The following is a 25,352-nucleotide window of genomic DNA, read 5'->3' on the forward strand; positions in this document are numbered from 1 at the left end:
TAGTAAATAAAATATAAAAAATAAAATAAAATATAAAAATATAATAAGTAATAATAATAAATATAAAATAATAATAATAATAAAATATAAAAAATAAAATAAAATAAAAAAATTAAAAGAGGATCTCTCTGTACACTGTCTTTACAGTTTTCCTAAGTAACAATAACAGAAGATCCAACCAACAGGGCTAGTACACACATCCCTGAACTGTGCGGCAAGAGGAGAACAGAAGAAATGGCAAGAGGAGAACAAAAGAAAGTAGACAGGACTTGAGACGGCTCCATGCAGGTTGTGAGGTGCCAGAGGGAATCAAAGAGCAGCCAGTGTTTTCCCATCTTCTGTCTGGGTCTTCTAAAAACATCCAATGGGGATGGAACCAAGAAAGGTTCAGGGATTAGTCTGGAGGCATCAGCTCTTCACCATGTGGACTGAGAACTGAGCATCCAGTGGAATCATGCCCTGAAGGGGAGATGAGGGGGCAGGAGACCCCTTTAAAAAATCCCACCTCATGCTCCTCAAAGTCAAGCAACAACTAGTTCACAGGGAACAAGATGGCAGAGTGTGGCGGATCACGATAAAGACTTTGCCTTTGTCTCTGGTACAGCTGCAGTACCACTGGAGGGTAAAAGAACACATTTTATATGTTGAAGGACAACGTGATAAGTTGGGGAGAAGAAAAATTTCCTCTGAGGGTTCACAATAATAAATTATCTTCTGTATTCCCACAGAACTCTCCGATGAGGGGAGAGTTAACCAAACACTATTAATAATGAGGTTTCCTCACGGCCTTTCTGAGATCTCACCTAGGTTCACACTTTGATACATGCTCAGAGGCATTCACATCACTCTCAACAGCCCAGCACTCTTTCTCTTGCTACAAAGTGAGTAAAATATTCAGCTGAGAAACAGAAATCCCTCCACATAAGAAGAAAGAAACGTGATTTCCTGTGACTTTTCCAGAACTCTAATTCTTTGTTCAACTGAAGATTACAAATGAATCTAGAAAAATATTTCAAAAATTCATCCACTTTTCCCCTCCTTCTGAATACACACGGAACAGTATAAAATGCACAAATGTAGCTCACTTCCTAGAACTCCTAACTCAAAAAACACAGGAGTAGAAAAATAGGAACGTGGGTATATTAAAAGTTTGCCATTGAGCTTTATGAATACATAAGCTCTGAAACAACCCCTGATAAATCATGAAGTGGGGAGATCATCTAAGGAAAGGTAGGATTAAACTCCTGATACCACATCATGAAGCTTTTCAATGTCTGAGATAACAGGGATTTCGGATCAGTCAAGCAAACATGGCCTCCCAAGAGGCCCACAAGAGAAAATGGAAAGATACCCAAGGGCAGAGCCCAACTTCTAGAGGGAAGTTACCCTCACCCAGGGAGAGCAGGTTCCTGTAGGTCTCCAGCATCACGTCCCTGTACAAGGCCCTCTGGGCAGGGTCCAGGCATTCCCACTCCTCCTGAGAGAACTCGATGGCCACATCCTCGAAGGCCAACCGTTCCTGAAATGAAAACACATTTCACCAAAGAGCCCTGAGGAGATTCTTATTTTCACACAAAATGAGAAGAGGACAGAGGAGTAAGGATCAATTCAGTTGAAGTAAATGTTCTGACAGATCCATGTAAAGCTATTTGAAGGAAACTGTCATTCTCTAATTTAATTTCTTAGGCTTTTTCTTAACATTATGATATCCCCCATCTATCAATGGATTTTTTCCTCTTGTAGTCAATACATAAAATACATACACATAAAATTCAACAATGGATTGTCTATGGAGAAGTGTTACATATTATATTTTACACACTGACTGATATTTAATATCTAGATAAGCTACACTATGAGTGGTATCTTCAAGGATGACAGAATCAACAGTGGGTTTTTTTTTTGGCTGCATGGGGTCTTAGTTGCATCACTCGGGATCTTCATTGCAGCATGCGGGAACTTTCGTTGCGGTGTGCAGGATCTTTTGTTGCGGCGTGCGGGCAATCTGCTGTGGTGCGCAGGCTCCAGAGCACTTGGATTTCAGTAGTTGCGGCTCACGGGCTCAGTAGTTGTGGCGCATGGCCTTAGCTGCCCTGCGGCACGTGGGATCTCAGTTCCCCAACCAGGGATCGAACCCGAGTGCCCTGCATTGAAAGGCGCATTCTTTTTCTTTTCATAAATTTATTTACGTATTTATGTATTTATGTATTTATTTATTTATTTAATTTTTGGCTGCGTTGGGTCTTCGTTGCTGCGCGCAGGCTTTCTCTAGTTGTGGCGAGCAGGGGCTACTCTTCGTTGCACTGTGCGGGCTTCTCATTGCGGTGGCTTCTCTTGTTGTGGAGCACGGGCTCTAGGAGCACGGGCTTCAGTAGTTGTGGCATGTGGGCTCAGTAGTTGTGGCACACGGGCCTAGTTGCTCTGCAGCATGTGGGACCCTCCTGGACCAGGGCTCAAACCCATGCCTCTTGCATTGGCAGGCGGATTCTCCATCACTGCGCCACCAGGGAAGCCCGGAAGGCCCATTCTTAACCACTGGACCACCAGGGTAGTCCCCAACAGTTACTTTAAAGAGAAGTCAAAATCTTAAATTATGATAAGGGTAGCAACAGCAATGATTAAAGATGTTTGCATATTTAACATATAGTAAGCATTACTGCAAATGCTTTACAGGTGTAAGCTTTTAATCATCATCAGAGCTCATTAGAGAAAGGTCTGTTCCCAAGTTACAGAGGAGAAAACTGTCAGAAACACACTGAGAAACTCAATTCAGGTCAAGAAACTAAGAAACAACACACAAACACATAAACTTAAGGAAGTTCGGCTCTTGATCTGAATATCAAGAAGAAAAACTTAAGTAACAGAAAGAGAATTAAAAGTACACTGATAGAGGGTCACCTGAGAAAACTTAACTTCAAGGTGAACACCACGGAAGGGCATAAAACGTCATTATAGATGTGGACACGCACACAAATGCACATAAAATGTTAGTAATCTTACTACTATTTGAACCATTAACATGATAGTGTAAAAAAATACAAGGCCAAAGAATATATTTAAGATACAATTGGGGGACTTCCCTGGTGGTGCAGCGGTTAAGAATCTGCCTACCAATGCAGGGGACATGGGTTCGAGCCCTGGTCTGGGAAGATCCCACATGCCTCAGATCAACTAAGCCCCTGAGCCGCAAGTACTGAGCCTGCACTCTAGAGCCTGCGTGCCACAACTACTGAGCCCGTGTGCCGCAACTACTGAAGCCCACGCACCTAGAGCCCATGCTCCACAACGAGAAGCCACTGCAATGAGAAGCCTGCACACCACAACGAAGAGTAGCCCCCGCTTGCCTCAACTAGAGAAAGCCCGTGCGCAGCAACGAAGACCCAACGCAGCCAAAATAAATAAATACATAAATAAATAAATAACTTATTTATTTATTTTTTTATGTGGGATCTTCCCAGACCAGGGCTCGAACCCGTGTCCCCTGCATTAGCAGGTGGATTCTTAACCACTGCACCACCAGGGAAGCCCAATAAATAACTTTTAAAAAAAAGATATTCCATGCTAAAAAGGGCAGAGGTGACAATATTATGTCAGACAAATTTAATTAAAGAGAAAAACTGACACAAGACACAAAGGGTATTATATAATAATAAAAGATACAAATCACCAAGAAGATATAACAATTATAAATATATATATATATACATCTAACATTAGACCTCCACGCGAAATGGAGCAAACATTAACAGAAACAGAGAAAGAAATAGACTAGAGCAAAACGTGAGTAAGAGACTTCAATACTCTAGTTTTACATATGCATGAGAACAAAAAGAAGGTCAATAAAGAAACAGAGGACTTGGACAACACCATAGAACAACTGTACCTAACAGACATGTACAGAACGCTCCACCCAACAACAGCAGAAAACACATCCTTCGGAAGCATTCTCCAAGACGGAACACACCTTATACCACAAAACAAATCTTAACAAATTTAAGATGATTGAGATGATAAAAAAATATCTTCTCCAAACACATTGAAATTGCGAATTTCCTGTCGGTCCAGTGGTTAGGGCTCCGTGCTTTCACTGCCAAGGGCCCAGGTTCAATCTCTGGTCAGAAAACTAAGAGCCCGCCAGACGAAGTGGCCAAATAAATAAGCACAATGAAATGATACTAGAAATAAAGAGCAGATGGAAAACAGGAAAATCCCCCAAATGTGGAAATTAAGCACCTCATTCTTAGAGAAGCAGTGGGTCAAAGAGGAAATTATAAGGAAACGGGAAAAATATCTGAATAAAAATAAAAACACAGCATACCAAATTTATCACAGGTAACCAAAGCTGCACTAAAACGGAAGTCTACGCTGATAAATGCTTACAACAAAAAAGGGGAAAGATACACACTCTGCACTACTGTTCAAGAAAGTAATAAACTTCCTAGCGAGAGCCATTAGACAAGAAAGAGAATTCTAAGCTACTCAAATCGAAAAAGAAGTAAAATTATCTTTTCTTTTAGGTGACAAGGTTATATATGTACAAACTAAAAAGGTTCCACAGTAAAACAACTATTTCAAAAAACAACTTTACAAAAGCTGGAGCATAAAACATCAGCACGCAAAAATCAGTTGCATTTCTGTACACAATGAACAATGTCAGAGAAAATTAGAAAACAATTCAATTTACTATAGCATCAAAAGGAATAGCATATTTAGGAAAAAATTGGCCAAGGAGGTGCAAGACTTGTACACTGAAAACTACTAAATGCTGCAAAAAGAAGTCCAAGGAGATACAAATAAATAGAAACAAACCCTGTACTCGTGGATTGGTAGACATAATAGTCTTAAAATGACCATATTACCCAAAGTGCTCCATAGATGCAATGGACTCCCTATCAAAATTTCAATGGCAATGTTTGCAGTAATAGAAAAAATCATACTAAAATTCATATGGAATCTCAAGGGATCCCAAAGAGCCAAAATACTCTTGAAAAAGAAGATGGAGGCCGTCATATTTGGATGTCAAAACATATTACAAAGTAATCAAGATGATGTTGTACTGACAGAAACACAGACACATAAACTAATGGAACAGATGAGAATATCAAAAACAAGCCTTTGAAAATATATAAAATGTATAGACAAGGATGCCAAGATTACAAAGGGGAAACTGCAGGCTCAATAACAAATGGTGCAGAGAAACTAGATCTATTAGCAAAAAGATGAAGCTGGAAACCTACCTACAGCAAAGGTAAAAACTCCTGTGTCATAGGATACAACCCAGAGTAAAAAGACAACCTCTGAGGGACTTCCCTGGTGGCACAGTGGTTAAGAATCCACCTGCCAATGCAGGGGACACGGGTTGAAGCACTGGTCCGGTTGAAGCGCTGGTCCGGGAAGATCCCACATGCTGCGGAGCAAATAAGCCCGTGCGCCACAACTACTCAGCCTGCGCTTTAGAGCCTGCAAGCCACAACTACTGAAGCCCGTACACCGAGAGCCCATGCTCTGCAACAAGAGAAGCTACCGCCATGAGAAGCCCACGCACCACAACGAAGAGTAGCTCCCATTCACCGCAACTAGAGAAAAGCCCACATGCAGCAACAAAGACCCAATGCAGCCAAAAATAAATAAATAAATACATAAATTTATTAAAAAAAAAAAAAAGACAACCTCTGAGGAATGGAGGTAATGAAAGTGATATGAAGAATTTCCAACTGTCAGAGATTTAGGTTGATTTCAAGACTAAATTTGCTGATGGACTAAAACACCCTCTATCACTGATGTCTGTTTCTGAACTTTCCATTCCATTCCCAATCATTAAGATTTGAAGTCAGTGATTCACTCGTTTAGCTTAATTGCCTTAAAAAAGTCTGAACAAATTGCCCATAATTGGTATGATTTCCAGATTTTACCAGGTATTGTGAATATTAGTATCTGACCTCCATGTGCAGCTTCTTTATCCTGGTTTACAGAGAGCAGACGCTGCATCCAGATGGGGCCCTAAGCAATCCCTGCTGCCCAACAGCACTGACACCACGTCTCTAATCCATGGGTGTGAAGCCCTGCCCAGGACTACACCCAGTGGAGCCTCTTCACAAGTTCCAGGTCACTGGGTCATGGGGAGACGGGATCTAAGTGGAGATGACAGGCCCTGAGGGAAGGAACCGGGTGACAGTGAATGTACAGGTGTCTGGCGGGATACTTCAGAGTCAGAGATTAGTGAGCCCAAAGAAGGGCATTTCTGGAAGGACAGACAAAACAATCAACTAAGAAAAAGACTTTACCTGAAAAAGAGTCATTCCAGGCTCCTTTTCTTTCCTCTTCCTCCTCTTCTGGGCTTCCTACCCAGGCAGCAATACTCTTTAGAGGTCTATCCTGAGAGTTGAAAACAGGCTGTTTAATGCTTGGAATCAACACACCCCCTTCCTGAGTCACCACCACACACACAGGGAAGACCTCAGCATGTGGAATAGACAGTCCCCTGCTGCCCACTGTCCCAGGAGGGGCTCAGGACAGTAAACTCCCACACAGAGACCAACAAGGGAGTTTCCCCACACTTTCCTTCAGATCAGGCTCCCCTCCTGGTGAGGCCCTCACGTACACAGCAGCAGCGGGCACCTCAGCTGGACCCGACAATCCCCTTCAGGTCACAGACCAGCCCTGATCCACCCCCACGCAGAGCAGAGCCCCTCAGCCTCAGCCCAGATCCCAGCCCTCAGGAACGGGGGGACCCAGAGTCACGATGCTCAGTGACGGATCCGGATTGGAATCACCTGGGGCACCTCAAATATTATTGAGGTTGGACCCCACACCGACAATATTAAGTGAAATCTCTGGTCAAAGGGTACCAAACATGTATATGAAAAATGCCTCAATGATCTAACGGAAGCCTGTGTTGAGCACCACCCACCGTAGCCCAGTCCAGCACACCTCCCACTTTCTTTATTCTTCTAGCTTTATTGAGGTATAATTGATGACTAAGAATGGTGTACATATGAGTCATCGAATGTGGTTATTTTACAGATGTAAGCACTGTGCAATAATAATCACAATAAAGTAACTGTCAATTCCACCAACTCACAGTAATCTCTGTATCTGTGTGCTGAGAACACTTAAGTGTTACTCTCTGGAAATTCCAAGTATATAATAACACAGTGGATTCACTATAGTCAGCATGCTGTACATGAGATGTGTATGTTGTACACATTTACAACTGAATGTTGTATCCTTTGACCAACATCTCCCCAGTTACCACACCACCCAAACCCTTGTAAGAACCTTTATACTCTACGGCTCTATAAGTCTGATATTTCTACTTTCCTCAAAAAATGTCTGTCTTTTTCTGTCATAATAATGTCATAATTTATGGATGACATAAATTTTCTACATCCATTCACTTGTCAACAAACATTTGGTTCTTTCAACATCTTGGCTGCTGTGAATAATGCAGTAATAGTCAATGGAGGGCAAATATTTCCCTCACTAGAATGATTTTGTTTCCTTTGGATAACTAGCCAGAGGAAGGTGTCATACACTGTCTGCTTGTTCTATGTTTAATTTACTTAGGAACCTCCACATTGTTTTCCATAAGACCATAGCATTTATATTCCCACCAACAAAGCACAGGGGTTCCCTATTCTCTGTACTCTGTGTGTGTGTGTGTGTGTGTGTGTGTTTGAGACAGGTAGGGAGAAGACAATACAAGAAGCAGCACTGGTCTGGCAGCAAGAAAGTAGCAACGGCACCTTCCCAAGGATAATCCTATGGACTGCAGATCATTGCGGTATTCCTGGCCCTCTTGGAAAAATTCTCAGAAAAATCTTTCCCTACATCAACGAACTTAACGGCCCTTCTCAGGTTCCGTCCACAGACAAATACCCAGCAGAATATCCCTAATGAAAACCATCTGCCGGGCTTCCCTGGTGGCACAATGGTTAAGAATCCGCCTGCCAATGCAGGGGACATGGGTTGGAGACCTGGTCCGGGAAGACCCCACATGCCACTGAGCAACTAAGCCCGTGCGCCACAACTACTGAGCCTGCGTTCTAGAGCCCATGAGCCACAAATACTGAGCCCTCATGCCACAACTACTGAAGCCCGTGCACCTAGAGCCCATGCTCCGCAACAAGAGAAGCCACTGCAATGAGAAGCCCGCGCACCGCAACGAACAGTAGCCCCAGCTCGCCGCAACTAGAGAAAGCCCGTGTGCAGCAACGAAGACCCAAAGCAGCCAAAAATAAATAAATAGTTATTAAAAAAAAAAAACAGTAGAACTTTAAAAAAAAGAAAGAAAGAAAGAAAACAACCTGCCATTTGAAGCTTAGTACTCATAATTTCCCTTCTGCACACAAATGAACTTACAAACTCTCATGGGGTCCAACAGAGTCTCCATAAAACGCATAATGATCCACTAATCCTGCTATAAAATATCAGAAAACATTCCAAACGCTAATAAACCATGCCTGAGGGAAAAATATACATGAAGACACACAAGGAATCACTAGATGCAAAACACCATATTTTTATTCACAGTGACCACATACCAAACACTGTCATCTCCAAAAGTACATGTAAGAAAGATGTTTCCAATGATGCACATGCTGCAGTAAGAACCCAACATCTCCCAAGGAAACGCTCAAAATGCTCTTTTGTATCATTCATAGTGCATCTAAAACTTTCTTCATTTGCAATCCAAAGTACTAAAAAAATACCAAAAGTAACCCACAAAATGATCTCGGAAATTTCCCCTGTATTACTCTAAAAATTGCACACTAACTCTTGGCCTTCCAAAAGAACCCACACAAGACACCTGTGGAGTGGCTGCGGTAGGGCACGCTCCAGCTCCATCTCCTGAGGACAAGGCACCCACCCTCCTGCACCCATCCTCCTGTGGGGCTCAGCTCAGTCCACACTTCTAACCACATTGGAGGAAAATGTTTCTCTCAGCCTAAATTCACTCCTCCTCACGTATGACCATAAAATACCCGAATAAAACAATGCACAGAAACCACATTCTCAGCAGCTATGTCCCAGGGAACATGACATAACACACTATGCCACCTCAAAGCATGCAAGGCACCCCACAACTAACCATAAACCCACTTCCAGGTGCTCCAGCCAGAAATGAGACACCCTCCACCAACAATTCAACACATCCCTTGAGCTCACACGGTACAGGTGCACACGCCATTCATTGGGCTTGTATCGATGCCCCCACTGGCTGCCAGGTCCCTCCTACAGTCCCCAACAGGCGCCCCTCCAATTTCCTCATTCTCTATCTTTCTTCTACGTGAACACAAGGAAACGGGGGGAAAAGCAAAAAGACCTCTCAGCAAAGGCATCGCAACAGGAATAAACATAAGCTGTCACCGAAAGGACACTGGCCGTTCAGTATGGAGGTCAAGAAGTTGGCCCTCCTGCGAAAACTGACCAGAAACTGGGCACATTATGGAGTCTCGTTTCAAAGGACATTTGAGTTCAGCGAGGGAGACGCAAAGACAGGCGGTCCCCAAATTTCTTGTCTCCTGTCCGCCCCATGCACAGGTAATTAAAAAATACCAGGTACCCTAGCTCCTTGAGGGAGGCTCCTTTATGCCCCCTTAGGGTTGACTCTGCCCACCCTCGGCACAGTGAAATCACTATCCCTGATTCTGAGCAGATGACCTGCTGGAAGGCAAAGCTCCCGTCCAAGGTGGCGACTGGTCCCTGGAGGTCCACAGCCTGGAACAGTGGGGGCCATAGCGGAGCCGTGACACAGCACACTAAACGTGAGGACACCTCAGGACACTGCATGAGGACGCCAATTCTGTAAGGCTTCTTTAGGACTCCCTACATCTTTCTGACTTATTTTGAGTAATTAAGTAGCCACATGGGGAAGGACCAATTACAGTTGAGAAGTCCAGAATAAATATGAGCACCATCCGCATCACCTACCAGGTTCCCATGGTGTCCACTGGGGATTACTCCGCCCAACCCACAGTCCTAGCGTCTAAACACATCCCCACGGTGAGATGCTGCCATCAGCCCGGAAGCAAGAGGAACACTGTGAGCCCCTGAATGAAGGAAGAATGGGACAGACTCCAAATAACCAATGGAGAAGGGCATTTCTAAAGAGGATGATCGGGGAAGGGACAATAAAACCTGGTGAAAATGACAGAGATTGTCAGGAAGGGATGGGGAGACCTCTCTGAGCCTAGACCTGAAGGAGGACAAGGGGCCTGAGCCACGGTGACTTAAAGGCCAAAGGTAAGAACAGGAACTGAGATCTGACACAGAAAAGGTGTTGCTTTTGGGGAAGAGAGAAAAGGTGAATGTGCCCGGGGCAGAGTGAACCATGAGAAAAGGGTCAGCTCCCAGGATGAGGCTGGAGACACTGGCAGGGCCCTGAGGATGACACAGGGCTGAGTAGCCACAGTGAGGAGATTCGATTTTGTCCTAAAGACAAATAAGAGCCAGTGGAGGTCTAAGTGCCAGGACTGACATAAACTCTCTTCAAACATACATGTAATGTAGGGACTTCCCTGGTGGTGCAGTGGTTAAGAATCCACCTGCCAATGCAGGGGACACGGGTTGAAGCGCTGGTCCGGGAAGATCCCACATGCCACAGAGCAAATAAGCCCATGCACCACAACTACTGAGCCTGTGCTCTAGAGCCCGCGAGCCACAACTACTGAAGCCCACGTGCCACAACTACTGAAGCCCGCGCGCCTAGAGCCCGTGCTCCGCAACAAGAGAAGCCACCGCCATGAGAAGCCCGCGCACCGCAATGAAGAGTAGCCCCCGCTTGCCACAACTAGAGAAAGCCCGCGCACAGCAACGAAGACCCAACGCGGCCAAAAATAAATTAATTAATTTTTAAAAATACATGTAATGTAGAGAAATAGTTCTAAGTCACTTCTACTCTGAGTCTACTTTCTTGTCTCCATTCTAGTGTTTCTGTTTTTCATTCTGGGAAGACAGGAACCCATATACAATTCTAAACAAAACTCAACACTCTCTCCAAAAAGAACAGACACACACAGACACACACCCAATTTGGCCAATCAATTCGGGGTCAGTGTTGCTCGGACTGAGAGTTTCTGGTCTAGTCTGTCATCCCCATGTTACAAGTGGGCTCCGTAAGGCCCAGAGGAGAGAGATTTCTGAGAAGGTCTGAGTTGAGTGAACAGATCAGGTGTATCTAACTTCTGAAATGGGATCCTGAAGGGTCAGTGGGCAGAGCTGGTCTTTATTGCCCGCTGCATTTAAAACACCAGGACCATCAGTCATGTTCCTGAGCAAAGGAAACTTCTTTCAAGCTCTGATCACACTGATACCAAGCAGCTAATTATTCCTTTCCAGAAAAATCACAGTAAAATAATCTAAACATACAGAAACGCATCAACATATCTACAAAATGAAAACAGACTCACCGACATAGAGAAGAGACTCGAGGTTGCCAAGGGGGAGGAGGAGTAGAGGGAGGGATGGATTGGGAGTTTCGGACTAGCAGAGGCAAACTATTATGTATCGGATGGATAAACGACAAGGTCCTACTGTATAGCACAAGGAGCTATATTCAATATCCTGTGGTAAACCATAATGGAAAAGAATATGAAAAAGAATATATATATATGTATAACTGAATCACTTTGCTGTACAGCAGAAATTACAACTTTGTAAATGAACTATACATCAATAAAATTTTTAAAAAATAAAAATTTTAAGGAACTTCCCTGGCAGTCCAGTGGTTAAGACTCCACGCCCCCAGTGCAGGGGGCACGGGTTCGATCCCTGGTTGGGGAACTATGATCCCGCGTGCCACAAGGTGCGGCCAATAAATAAATAAATAAATAATAAAAAATAAAAATAATTTTTAAAATACAGAATTGCAAAAGCATAGCTGCTGGAGCAGAAAACATGAAGGCGTCAGCCTAGAAATAAGCTCTGTGCAAACTTCTTCTGTTGGAAGAAGATTCCAAGTCAATACAGCCCATCCTTCATCACTTGAAAAGAACAGTCAAGAGAGACCTGAGGGAAACATCTTCATATCGTTTACAGCTCACAATTTTAACAGTTCAAAGAAAAAGGAAGAAAACAGAATATAAGGCTAAAACTAGGATTTGAATGTTAATATAAAAGATCATTGGGTTTCCCTGGTGCCGCAGTGGTTGAGAGTCTGCCTGCCAGTGCAGGGGACACGGGTTCGAGCCCTGGTCTGGGAAGATCCCACATGCCGCGGAGCAACTAGGCCCGTGAGCCACAACTGCTGAGCCTGCGCGTCTGGAGCTTGTGCTCCGCAACAGGAGAGGTCGCGAAGGTGAGAGGCCCGCGCACCGCGATGAAGAGTGGCCCCCACTCGCCACAGCTAGAGAAAGCCCTCTCACAGAAACGAAGACCCAACACAGCCTAAATAAATAAATAAATAAATAGCGTTCCCTTTAAAAAAAAAAAAAAAGATCATTGACATCTTTGCCAAGTACTCCTCAATATAGTCTAAAACTATTTACTAGTTACCAAAGAACTTTTACCAGATGGAAGCTCACACGTATCGATAAAGCTCAAAAAAATTTTAACGGGAATTAATTTGTGAATTACTTTTTATTTTTTATTTTTTTTATTTTTTGGCCACAGCTTGCAGGATCTTAGTTCCCCGACCAGGTATTGAACCCAGGCCACGGCAGTGAAAGCACTGAGTCCTAATCACTGGACCACCAGGGAACTCCCTGTGAATTATTTTTAATCTAAAAATTCTGGCCTTGGGACTTCCCTGGTGGGCCAGTGGTTGAGAGTCTGACTGCTAATGCAGGGGACTCGGGTTCGACCCCTAGTTGGGGAACTAAGATCCCACATACCGTGGGGCAACTAAGCCAACGTGCTCTGGAGCCCTCGCACCAGAACTAGAGAGAAGCCCACGCGCCAAAGCCAAGAGCCTGCGTGCCGCAACTAAGACCGGAGGCAGCCAAAAATAAAATAAATAAATAAATAAATGTAAAAAATAGATTAAAAAAATAAAAATTCTGGCCTCGACGCTTTAAATAATTGACAATATATCATATTTAGAAAACAATGACATGAGTTAATTATAGAAGGCCACCACAGCTTATTTCAGAAGTTAATAATTATTATTATTATTTTTTTTTTAATTAATTAATTTATTTTTTGGCTGTGTTGGGTCCCCGCTGCTGCACGCGGGCCCTCCTCCAGTTGCTGCGAGCGGGGGCCACTCTTCATTGCAGTGGGCGTGCTTCTCATTGCGGTGGCTTCTCTTGTTGCAGAGCATGGGCTCTAGGTGCACAGGCTTCAGTAGTTGTGGCATGAAGGCTCAGTAGTTGTGGCTCACGCACTCCAGAGCGCAGACTCAGTAGCTGTGGCACATGGGCTTAGCTGCTCCACGGCATGTGGAATCTTCCCGGACCAGGGCTCGAACCCGTGTCCCCTGCATTGGCAGGCGGACTCCCAACCACTGCGCCACCAGGGAAGTCCAGAAGTTAATAATTATTTATAAGAAAGTAGAAATTGAATATAAGACTTATTTCAAGCCCTAAATAATTCAATGAAAACAAACAGGAAAGAAAAAGTAAATCCAGCACACACACACACACAGAAAAAAAAAACACTTTTAATGTTCTTTTAAAGAGGCCCCAGGTGGCGACACTCACGCCTTTCTTGCTCTACTTCTCGTCTCCCTCCAACCTCTACCAGATGCCAGGAAAAGGGAACTATCTGATTCAAGTCACTGTCCCCAGGCTAAAAAGGAATTGCAAAAAGATTTTATCTTCTGATATAAATTACTAAATGCCCAAACCTTATAGACAGTTTTGCAATCTTCATTTAAATTTGTTTTAAACTCACCATCCATCTGGATCCAGTTTCCCCCACTACCTAACTAGTGTGTTTCCATTCCATTCCATTCACTTACCTCCCTATTTCTTTCTCTTTCTCTATTTTGTACCCCGCTACTCTACTGCTGTTCCCGCCCTCGTATTGCAAAACTCACCCATTTCGTGACCACTCTGCAACTTGTTTCCCCTCTGATGGGTTTTTCCCCTCAACCTTCCTGATTAACCTGAATCTCTACTTATTGCTGCCCCTTTCTTCCCCCATCTCGGCTCCAGATCGGACTTCTGGGATACACCTCTTCTGTCCTTGTCGTGCTCCCTTCGTCCCCACTCAGGCACCCGCAGGCGGCTGTGCTTCCTTCCGGCTCTTTCTCTTCCTCTGCTCCTCCAATCACTAGTTTTCCTCTTTCTCTCCCAGCACCATGTTGCTCTGAAGGCCAAGGTTCCTAACATTTTATCCCCCCGCCCCCACTTTGTGTGAAGCGCCTCACCATTGTTACCCTCCCTCCCACAGCTGAGCCACGCCCCCGTCCCAACGTTGCTCTCCAATCCCTGCGGATCTTCTTTTAATTACTTCTTTGTTTTATAAAACTACGACTTTCATGGGCTTCCCTGGTGGCGCAGTGGTTAAGAAACCGCCTGCCAATTCAGGGGACACGGGTTCGAGCCCTGGTCCGGGAAGATCCCACATGCCGCGGAGCAACTAAGCCCATGAGCCACAACTATTGAGCCTGTGCGTCTGGAGCCTGTGCTCCGCAACGGGAGAGGCCCGCGCATCGCGATGAAGAGTGGCCCCCGCTTGCCGCAACTAGAGAAAGCCCTCGTACAGAAACGAAGACCCAACACAACCAAAAATAAATTAAAAAAAAAAAAAAAAGTTCGTTCAGAAAAAGAAAAAAAAAAAAAGAGTAGCCCCTGCTCGCTGCAACTAGAGAAAGCCCGCGTGCAGCAACAAAGACCCAATGCAGCCAAAAATAAATAAATAAAATAAATAAATTTATATTAAAAAAACTAGGACTTTCAGGGCTAAATTTATTTTTACTGTCTTTTTGCAAGATGCTCAGCCGTCGTCTACGTTCTCATCCGTTCTCCCTTACTCCTTTCTCCTCAGATTTTCGCTTTCTCAGTCCTTCTCTGTCTCTGCTTCTCCTAATCCCCTCGTCCACGTATTTACTGGGCTGGCGACTGAATGAGATGCCCCCCTACGGAAGTGCATATTTTCCAACGGCGTGAAATTGGGGAACGACAACACTGGGTGTCACACCTCTGGCACAGGTTACCCCGCCCCCCCGCAATCGACGCCGGGTGAGGGGAAGGGCTGACTAGGAAGGGGAGACCAGAGAAGCAGAAGGACCGGCCTGAGGAGACGCGAGGACAGAGGCGCTGGGAGGGAGGGAGGGGGTCTCCGGAGAGGGGCGGGCTCTGCAGAACCCCAGGACCGGGGAGAGGACGCGGCCTGTCCGGGAGCGGGGCGGCCGGCGCTGCCCTCCAGGGGCCGAGAGGGCGAGGCTAGGGTGGAGGGAATCCACCCCGTGGATGAGGACTTTACATGGCAAGGACGGAGGTAGTAAAAGGTTTCAAGCAGGAAAACGGCGCGAAAGGCGGCGTCCGCGTGGATGTAAAACCCAAGGGCACGGACCGGCCTCAGAGCGATTTCAACTACAAAGTGAAACGACCCCCACCTTGAATTTACTTAGGATGGAAGGACGGGGGCGAATATTTTAAATTCCGTAGTGAGTCCCACACTGTGAGGATGTATGGGGGAACCCCGAAGCGCCGGTACACTAGAAAAAAGAAATCACGCACCAAAGAGTGACTTCAGCTCTCCGTGGTAACCCCTGCTCAGCCCGCCGCTTTCCGGTTCGTAGACCACTGCGCAGGCGCAGAATGCTTAGAAGGAGCCGCCTGAGGGCGGGGACTGCGACAGGCGATTACGCGAGGAGGCGGGGCGAGGAGAGCGCCCAGGCCAGCAGGAGACCCCCCCCTAGTGGGCGGGGCAGGAGGCGGGGCCTCTGCATCCCCTCCCCCACCCCAGCCTTGCCTGTAAAGCTACTCTTAGGGATTTAGAAACGTGTGTCTTTTGAACTTTGTGTAGCCGCTTTGTCTCCTGCTTATTTTGATTTACTGTTGAAACCAAAGGTAGTCACCAGTTAGATCTATTTAACTTGCTAAATAATAAAACTGTAACCTGCTTTTGAGGATCAAGCCCACTTTAGTTATTTGTAGGAAAGCTTGCACATCCTGCAAGTGTCATTTAGCTAAAGATGTTTGTCCAAGTCGTTTTTTAGAAACTTGGAATCAGCTGTGTCCAGTTTGATGCCGAGCTGGTTACAACTAGTTAGAACCACTGACCCTCCACCTGCGCATCTGCGAGTGTCTGCTCTGTGACATTTTGACATCAGAGGGCCAAAAACTCCACCTTCTGAACAAGCTAAGAGCCATTTTCTGAACATGAGTTCCATGCAGAAACCTGTAGCTAAGCTGAGCTGGTGCAGAACAAGGATTACCTCACATTTTTCTTATCTCCAACCACTTTTCCCATGTCCCACGCCGCCTTCTTTCTTTATCCTTAAATACCAGAGGGTCTTGCAGTCAGGGAGGCAGATTTGATGTTTCTTCTCCCATCACGTAGCTTGGCTGCCTCATGAATAAAGCTTTCTCTGCTGCAAACCTTCACATCTTGCTGAGTATTGGACAAAGGAACCTGGTCTGGTAATGTAACCAGATAGGGTAGGGGGTCCCAGTAGAAAGAGAACCAGGCATGGATTTCTTGATATATAAGAAACCATTTTTGCCTTAGCCATTTCGTGATCTAAGCCTGGCCACGATGCTTGCCCTTGAACAGGTCTCAGGAATTAAAGATCTTAAGGGAATAAAGGAACGCAGAAAAGTAGTCTGCTATCAGGCAAGAGAAGTAACAATAGCAAAGATAACATATCAGTTGTAAAGACTCCCAGTTCTGTTTCAGTAGTAAAGATTAGCCTGAAGCACTCAACCACCAGGTCAACTGGAACCTAAGGGATGTTGATGTTGACCTTTTCTGACCCTCTTGACCAACCAGCTAAAGCTTGGACGCTGTTCAAAGCCCAAGCCCCTTCATGGATATGCATGTACCCTTAGCTTAAAACTTCCCCTTTAACCTCTCTGGCGGTCAGTTGGTTGAGACAACACGCTTACACTGCGGGGTCAAGGATTTGATCCCTGGCTGGGGAACAAAGATCCCGTATGGGGCTTACCTGCTGGCGCAGTGGTTAAGAATCTGCCTGCCAATGTAGGGGACACGGGTTCGAGCCCTGGTCCGGGAAGATCCCACATGCCGCGGAGCAACTAAGCCCGTGTGCCACAACTACTGAGCCTGTGCTCTAGAGCCTGCGAGCCACAACTACTGAAGCCCGAGCACCTAGAGCCAAGAGAAGGCACAGCAATGAGAAGACCATGTACCACAACGAAGAGTAGCCCCTGCTCACTGCAACTAGAGAAAGCCCACGTGCAGCAGTGAAGACCCAATGCAGCCAAAAATAAGTAAATAAATTAAATAAATTTTAAACAAAATCCCATATGCTGCGCGGCACAGCCCCCTACCCAAAAAAAGGTTTCCCACTTTCGGTGTTGGGGAGACACTGCTTTGGAAAAGATCCCCAGTGTTCTCCTTGCTTGCTGTAAGTAATAAGTCCTTCCTGTGAATTCCATGGTGGTCCAGGGGTTGGGATTCCAGGCTTTCACTGCTGGGGGCCCAGGATGGATCCCCACTCAGGGAACTAAGCTCCTGCAAACCATGCGGCGTGGCCAAAAAAATAAAAAACCAAATCATTCCTTCTTGCTTGCTTTGGCTTGGTTGTGTCTGTTGTCTACACATCCGCCAAGATTTTCCCTGTAACATTAACACTGTCTCTAATAGTTTTAAGGTAAAAGCTTACATCATGTGGGACACTTCTGTCAGAAACTGAGATGTTTTTTGTTTTTTCTGCTGCACACGTGGCTTCCGGGATCTTAGTTCCCCAACCAGGGATCAAACCAGGAGCGAACCCAGGACCTCAGCAATGAAAGCATGGAGTATTAACCACTGAACCGCCAGGGAATTCCCAGAAACTGAGATGTTTCATTCAGGACAAGTTGAACATGGTTTATGTCAAAACCTATTATTGCCAGCAGGTTACAGGCAAGTCCTGCTGGTGAGGCTGAAGCAATTAAGTGATCTAGAAACTGGGATCTTGGTGAGAGCCTGACGTGGCAGAGATTGGACCCAGGAACATTTCCTGCAATTACAATTAATATAAAATAGAAAACCAACAAGCACCCACCGTATAGCATGGTGAACTATTCTCAGTATATTGTAATAAACTATAAGGGAAAAGAATCTCAAAAAGAATATATATATAGATAAGAATCATTGTGCTATATACCTGAAACTAATGTAACATTGTAAATCAAATATACTTCCAATTTTTAAGAAAGAGAATTAATTTAGTTGGTTTAAGAAAACAAAAAACAGAGTTGTTTGTATAGGGATTACAAATGAGAATGTGAAATGCAAAACTCTCCCTGAGTAGAATGGACAGTTTCATACTGACATGCATTTCTGTTTCTATTCAGAAACAGTAACAGCATTTCTGTTTCTATTCCCCATTCACCCAGGAGGCCTGTTGGGCTGCATCCCGAAGGCCTGCAAGCCTTGTAATTGCACAACCTCAAGACCTAAGAAAGAGCCCGGAGACAGTCACAGACACATCAGTGGTTTGTTGGACAGGGGAACTTACATGTCAGGAGCAAGGTCCTGAAATGACACCCCGCCGTGTATAGCAGAAAGCAGGCAGGCAGGACAGGGCAGCAGTCTTCACTATTGGAGGGGAAGAGGTAGGTTACCAGTTGGTGGGGGAATTGACCTGAGCTTGGTTCATGGGTTACCAAGGAAACTATCATAGTGGAGCTGTTCTGACCTAAAGAGTAAAACAATCACTAGCTGGGGCAGAGGGGTAAGCATGTAGGCAGTTACTGATCAGGCTCTGTGATTAAAAAATATAAATAGATCGTTTTCGGGTCTGCAGAAACCTGGGAGTGTTTCTGATTCTGAAGCAACATGCACTGAGGAGGGAGGACAGGACCGTGTCAGGGGAGCAGGGAACGAGTAGGGGTGAATTCAGGACTGATATGGAGGTTTGGTCAGGAAAAAGGAAGGTTCTGGGGGCAGCACCGGGCTTCCCTCTGCTCTGCACCTGGGGGCTTCCTTCTGCCTAACTGAACTGGATCATTGCCTTCTGGATCTCTTGGAGTCTCTGTGGTGTCCTGAGGAGTACGGCTCCTACCTGCTTATTTCAAAGTAATGTTTGAAACAATCAAGGAAAATGCTTAGAGCTGTCATTTTCGGCCACTTATATTGAACACGGTTTTGTTTTGTTTTGTTTGTTTGTTTTCCTTCTGAACTTAAAAAAAGAACTGTTCAAATGAAAAATTTGGGGGACTTCCCTGGTGGTCCAGTGGTTAAGACTCCAGGCTTCCACTGCGGCACGGGTTCCAAAAAAAAAAAGCAAGCAAGCAAGCAAGCAGAGGGCAAGAATTAAAGATTTATGATTCACTGCAAAGGCATGATAGACTAAGAAAGACACCCGGGGGGCTTCCCTGGTGGCGCAGTGGTTGAGAATCTGCCTGCTAATGCAGGGGACACGGGTTCGAGCCCTGGTCTGGGAGGATCCCACATGCCGCGGAGCAACTAGGCCCGTGAGCCACAACTACTGAGCCTGCGCGTCTGGAGCCTGTGCTCCGCAACAAGAGAGGCCGCGATAGTGAGAGGCCTGCGCACCGCGATGAAGAGTGGTCCCAGCTCGCCACAACTGGAGAGAGCCCTCGCACAGAAACGAAGACCCAACACAGACAAAAATAAATAAAATAAAATAAATACTTATTAAAAAAAAAAAAAAAAGAAAGAAAGACACCCGGGCATGAGTGGGTGGAGACAGGTACACTGGGACTCAGCCGTGGGATGCAGGGTGCTAGGGTTCTAGGTGGAGGGTCAATGTGGGTGCTGACTACACCCAGAACAGGCTCATTCAGTTAAGTTGTCTTTGTAGGGAATGGAAATTGAAAGGTGAAATGCAAAAACTCTGCTCGTGCTGACTCAGCGTCTTCATACTAAAGGTATAAGAACATCATTTCCATTTCTATTCCCCTAAAACCCAGGAGGCAGAGACCAACTCTGGTCCAGGGAGTGTAGGTCAAGGGGAATCTGACAGTTTAAGTCAAAAGCATTGCTTTATAACATCAATGTAAAAAAAATTTTTTTAAACACATATTAAGTCTTTGCTCCTTTATATTTAATTTGTTGATCTGTTACAATCAGGAGGTGACTTGCTATTTCATAAATATGAATGAAATTAAGCCTAGGGGCATCTACTTTTTTCAATCAACTGAAATTGTCTTTTGGCCAACTTTAAGGTCACACTTGCTGCCTTTTCTATGTGTGTGTTGTAAGGACAAATATAAATTAAAACTAAGAGACTTAATTCCTCTTGCATGTGACAGGAATAGACACAACACAGGCACAAGGAGAATGAAGGGTCCTTCAATGCCATTCAAAGGCATAAACGCTGAGGTTCTTGGGTATGTTTGTTATTATCATTATTAGTTTAAATTTTCTAATATTCCATTATCCAAATGTAACATGTGTATTTGTTATTTTTTGAATTTTGCTTGATGTCACATTATGTGGTGACAATGTTAGACTTTACTTCAATCCTGGAACTCTGGAAAATAGCAAAGGTAAAAGAACTCCTTTTCTTCTTTTCTGCGGACGGTAACAGCTTACTTGCTAAGAACTACACTTCCTCTTTAATTTCAGTAAGACATATGATAGCCCCCTTGTTTACTTTGGAAACAGCAAGAAAGGAATCCTCCAAATTCCCATCCATTGCCTTATCAACAATTACTGATTTGTTGGTCCTTAGATAAGTGGACACAATGCTTGTTAAGATGATTTAATCAAAAAAATTTTAAGCTTTTCTCCTCTCCCAAATGCCTTAATTTTTGGACCACTTTTGAGCTTTGTAATTCAGAACAACCTTCCTGCCAGAATATCTGCACGCAAGAGTAACTGACTTCAGCATAAAACATCATCTGAGAAACTGAGGCTCCTGCCACATGCTCATCCACTCCTCCATATGGGAGTTTTCCTACCTTGTTTACCCCTGGGTATAAAAGAAAAGCTCTTTTTTGGTCTGACTTTTGAGGCTTTACAAATTTTGTGGTTGCAACATTCTCTCTATGGTAAGAATCATTTTTTTTTGGCCGTGCAGCACGCCTTGTAGGATCTTATTTCCTGGACTAAAGATCAAACCCTGCTCCCTGCAGTGGAAGCGTGTAGTCCGAACAACTGGATGGCCAAGGAATTCCTGGTAATAATCCTTTCTGGTAAAATTTATCCTTATCTAAGTTTGAGAGTGGTAAATATTTCGGTCCTTCCACCCGGACTCAGAAATGTATATTCTTGGGCTTCCCTGGTGGTGCAGGGGTTAAGAATCCACCAGCCAATGCAGGGGACACGGGTTTGAGCCCTGGTCCAGGAAGATCCCACATGCCGTGGAGCAACTAAGCCCGTGAGCCACAGCTACTGAGCCTGTGCTCTAGAACCCGCGAGCCACACTACTGAGCCTGCGCTCTAGAGCCCAGGAGCCACAACTACTGAGCCTGTGTGCCACAAATACTGAAGCCCACACGCCTCGAGCCCATGCTCCGCAACAAGAGAAGCCACTGCAGTGAGAAGCCCACGCACTGCAAAAAAAGTGTAGCCCCTGTTCACTGCAACTAGAGAAAGCCTGCACACAGCAACGAAAATCCAGTGCAGCCAAAAATAAATAAATAAAATAAATAAATTTTAAAAAAGAAAAAAAAAAAGAAATGTATATTCTTTAATTTTTAAGGACACGTCATACTATATCCTTGTGTTTTTCACATTTTTGAATCCTTAATAATTTGTATCAGTTTCATAATGATATCATAGGGAGACCTGTGTCAAAATCTTCCTGTGATTTAGGAAATTTCCTTTTTTTCTTGTAAATATGCTAATTTGGCTGCCTTGATAATTATGTAAGCAACAGAATTCCTCATTAAAAAAATGGATCCATTACTTTGTCTGATAATCAGCTTCTCTATTGTTCTGTGTTTAATGAAATGTTCCACCATTGACTCATCCTTGACCGGAATCATGGAAGTCCACACTGAAACGTCTTTTTTGCCAACACGGCTAATTTCAAATGTTGCATAATACAGAATTATCTATCCAATAGACATCCTAAAATTTATTCCAGTCACTGCATCTTTAAAAAATGTGATGTTGTTTGCATGTTGTGTTACACCAGGATATTCTGCTCATTTTGTCTGAAAACATTTTAAATATGCTAATAGCCCTATGTAAACATCAATTGTAAACAATTGATTGCCATTTCTCTATGGACAAAATCTTCCACCTGAGGGATGTAGGAAAACATAATTTCTAGTAAATGTTTTTATTATTTATTTTTTTATTTTTGGCTGCGTTGGGTCTTCATTGCTGCGCATGGACATTTCTCTAGTTGCGGAGAGCGGGGGCTACTCTTCGTCGCGGTGCGGTTTCTCTTGTGGAGCACTGGGCTCTAGGTGCGTGGGCTCAGTAGTTGTGGCGCAGGAGCTTAGTTGCTCTGTGGCGTGTGGGATCTTCGCGGATCAGCGCTCGAACCCATGTCCGCTGCATTGGCAGGCGGATTCTTAACCACTGCGCCACCAGGGAAGCCCCTGTAGTAAATGTTTAATGACACATATTGCCATAGAAATATTGAGGGCAGAAATGAAGTTATTGCATAGTTGATAATCTAGTTTTACTTTCTTTAGGGTTCATATTAAAGAGAATATGGACCTCCCCACTCAATGCCCTTAGAAATATGGCAAAGTTAATTATTCCTTGGATGAAAATAAATACCAATGTCTTCTGAATACTGTATATTTTACAGGCTCTGTTATCCACCCTTGACAGAACTTTCAGCAATAGAACACAAAGAGCTAATATACATTACAGTTTAAAAATCAAAGGTAAATTTCTAATTACTCTCATAATGAACATAAAGGGAATTTGAAATTGCATTATATTTAGTTATTGACTTAAATATATTATGATGTAAACAAGTTTTTCTCAAAGATATTTGAAGGTAATTCAGCACAAGTGTGGAATTGGATAAGCATTTTATGAAATAAGGCAGTTCTCACCAAAAGAAAAAAAATGTTTTCTCTTATTGCCCTTCCTCCTTTTACTTTATCTATATGAAACGATGGATGCTAATTTAAAAAAATTAAACTTTTTTTTTGGCCTGGTGCGGCCAAAAAAAAAAAAAAAAATTTAGGCTAAAACGGCAAATAATTAAAACACATTAGCAAAAAGAAAGGGCAATACAATTTATAACAATTCTTTCTTTCTTTCTTTAGGCCACACTTTGCGGCATGTGGGGATCTTAGTTCCCTGACGAGGGATCGAACCCATGGCCCCTGAACTGGGAGTGCAAAGTCTTAACCACTGGACCACCAGGGAAGTGTCAATACATAACAATTTTTAAAAACGTTTTGCTCTGTTTAAGCCAATGGTTAGTGACCTAAATTATCACTTGCTTTAGTCCGACAGTCTCAGACCCCAGGTGTTGTCCCTGAGTCTCTGGAACTGAGCAGATTGTTGAATTTGGCCTCTGGTGTGAAAGGGGAATAGAAACGGAGAAGCTATTCTGCAGGGTGTCAGTATGAAATAGCCCATTCAACCCAGGGAGAGTTCTGTATTTCTCCTTCTAGTGTGTAATACAGAGACAAGTTCAGTTCTTGTTTCCTTAAACTGCTTAAATTAATTCTAATTTCACAAAATCTTCCTGGAGCCAACCACTGCCGCATGTCAACCACTCTGGGAGGCCCGCGTTTCCAGAAACCTGAATATCTTTGGCCTCATTAACAGGACATGAGAGCAACCTGTTGGCAAAAATAGCTTCTATTTAAACCGTTTTCAACTTGTTTAGAGAATACATCTTGGTCTCCGACATAACTGGCCCCCACAACGTAAGCTTTACCTTAAAACTGTTACAGACTGCAACTTAAAATAAACCTGTCAAGCACGGAGAAGCACCTTCCGCGCCCGCCCCCTTCCCCGTCCCCGCCCCCGCGTTCCCTTCCCAGACCCGGGTTCCCCTCACCGCCCCGCAACCCCGTCGCTAGCTCTCCGCCCAGGTCCCGCCCCGGCCGCCCCGTCTCTTCACCAAGCGCATGCGCACTTCTCTACGGTCCCGGAAATGAAATGCAACGAAGGTCACACTGCAGAGTGTAAGTTTCTCTTTTCTAGTTTAAGTCTGTGCTTCGCGGTCCGTTTACTCCATCCTCAGGGTTCTGAAGTCACTGTGGTCTTTTAATTCGCACTCCCGCTCCTCCTCCTCATGTAAATCCAGACGTCAGTATTACGGACCGTTTCCCTTTGGGTTTTAAATTTCTCTGAGGCCAGTACCGAAGCCCTTGCCTTTTCCGCTTCCGGTCCACATACAAACCGCCTTTCGCCACATTTTCCTTCTTGAAACCCTTTACTACCTCCGCCCGCCCCCACGTAACGTCCTCTTCCGCGAGGTGGATGCGCGCCCCCCAGCCTCGCCCCCTAGGCCCCTGGAGGGCAGCGCCGGTCCCCCAGCTCCAGGGGAGGCCGCGTCCTCTCCCCGGTCCTGGGATTCTGGAGAGCCCACCCCTCTCCCTCCCAGCCCCTCTGTCCTCGCGTCTTAGACCGGTCTTTCTGCTCCGCAGGCCTCCCCTTCCTGGTTAGCCCTTCCTCTGACCCCGTGTAGGGGGAGGTGACCTGGGCCAGCCTTGTGACACACAGTGTTCTTCGGTTCTGAGTTCCAAACGGTCTCTTTCAGTATGCGGGCGTCTTATTCAGTCTCCATCCTCGTAAATACAGGGACGAGGGGGATCAGGAGAAGCAGACACAGAGAGCGACTGAAAGAAATAGAAAAACTAAGGGGGATAAAGAATGAGGGAGAACCAATGGGAACATAGAGGGACCTGTAAATAGTAAAGTGAAAGTGATTAAGCCTGGAAGGTAGCAGGTGAATAAAATAGAGAAGTAAATTAAAAAGCTGGATCTCCAGGGATTGGAGAGCAACAAAGGCAGAGGGGCTCTGGATCAGTGGTAGGAGAGTGGTAACAATGGTGAGGCGTTTCACACAGAGAGTCCGGGAGAGGATAAAAGGTGGAACCATGGCCTTCAGAGCATCATGGTGCTGGGAGAGAAGGAGAGGAAAAATACTGACTACTAGAGCAGAGAGAGCAGGAAGGAAGCACAGCCACCAGTGGGCGCTGGAGAGTGGGCAGGGAGAATAACAGGGACAGAAGGGGTGTAACCAGAGGGCAGAGAGGGAGCAGAGATGGGGGAAGAAAGAGGCAGAAATACATAGAGATGTAGGGTCATCAGAAAGGTCGGGGAGAAAGAGCATCAATAGGGGACACAAGTCGCAGAGTGGGGCAGGACAGGAGTGAGAAAATAGGAGGGGAGAA

The 25,352-nt window shown here is 44.8% G+C and overlaps 2 protein-coding genes across 2 annotated transcripts in view; one reads left to right on the plus strand and one right to left on the minus strand.

Annotated features, from left to right (window-relative positions):
• Window positions 1-25,352, plus strand: part of LOC309648108 (uncharacterized protein) — a 363,120-nt gene that overhangs the window by 216,150 nt on the left and 121,618 nt on the right. The window lies entirely within an intron of this gene.
• LOC309648227 (zinc finger protein 320-like) overlaps window positions 1-25,352 on the minus strand; it is a 132,079-nt gene that overhangs the window by 26,455 nt on the left and 80,272 nt on the right. The window contains exon 3 of the mRNA XM_082436657.1: window positions 1,393-1,519. Within this exon, the coding sequence (XP_082292783.1) occupies window positions 1,393-1,519 (127 nt within the window). The remainder of the gene's footprint in view (window positions 1-1,392; window positions 1,520-25,352) is intronic.

The sequence above is a fragment of the Balaenoptera physalus genome (assembly GCF_965194825.1).
Source record: "Balaenoptera physalus genome assembly, chromosome: 19".
Classification (NCBI taxonomy): Eukaryota; Metazoa; Chordata; class Mammalia; order Artiodactyla; family Balaenopteridae; genus Balaenoptera; species Balaenoptera physalus.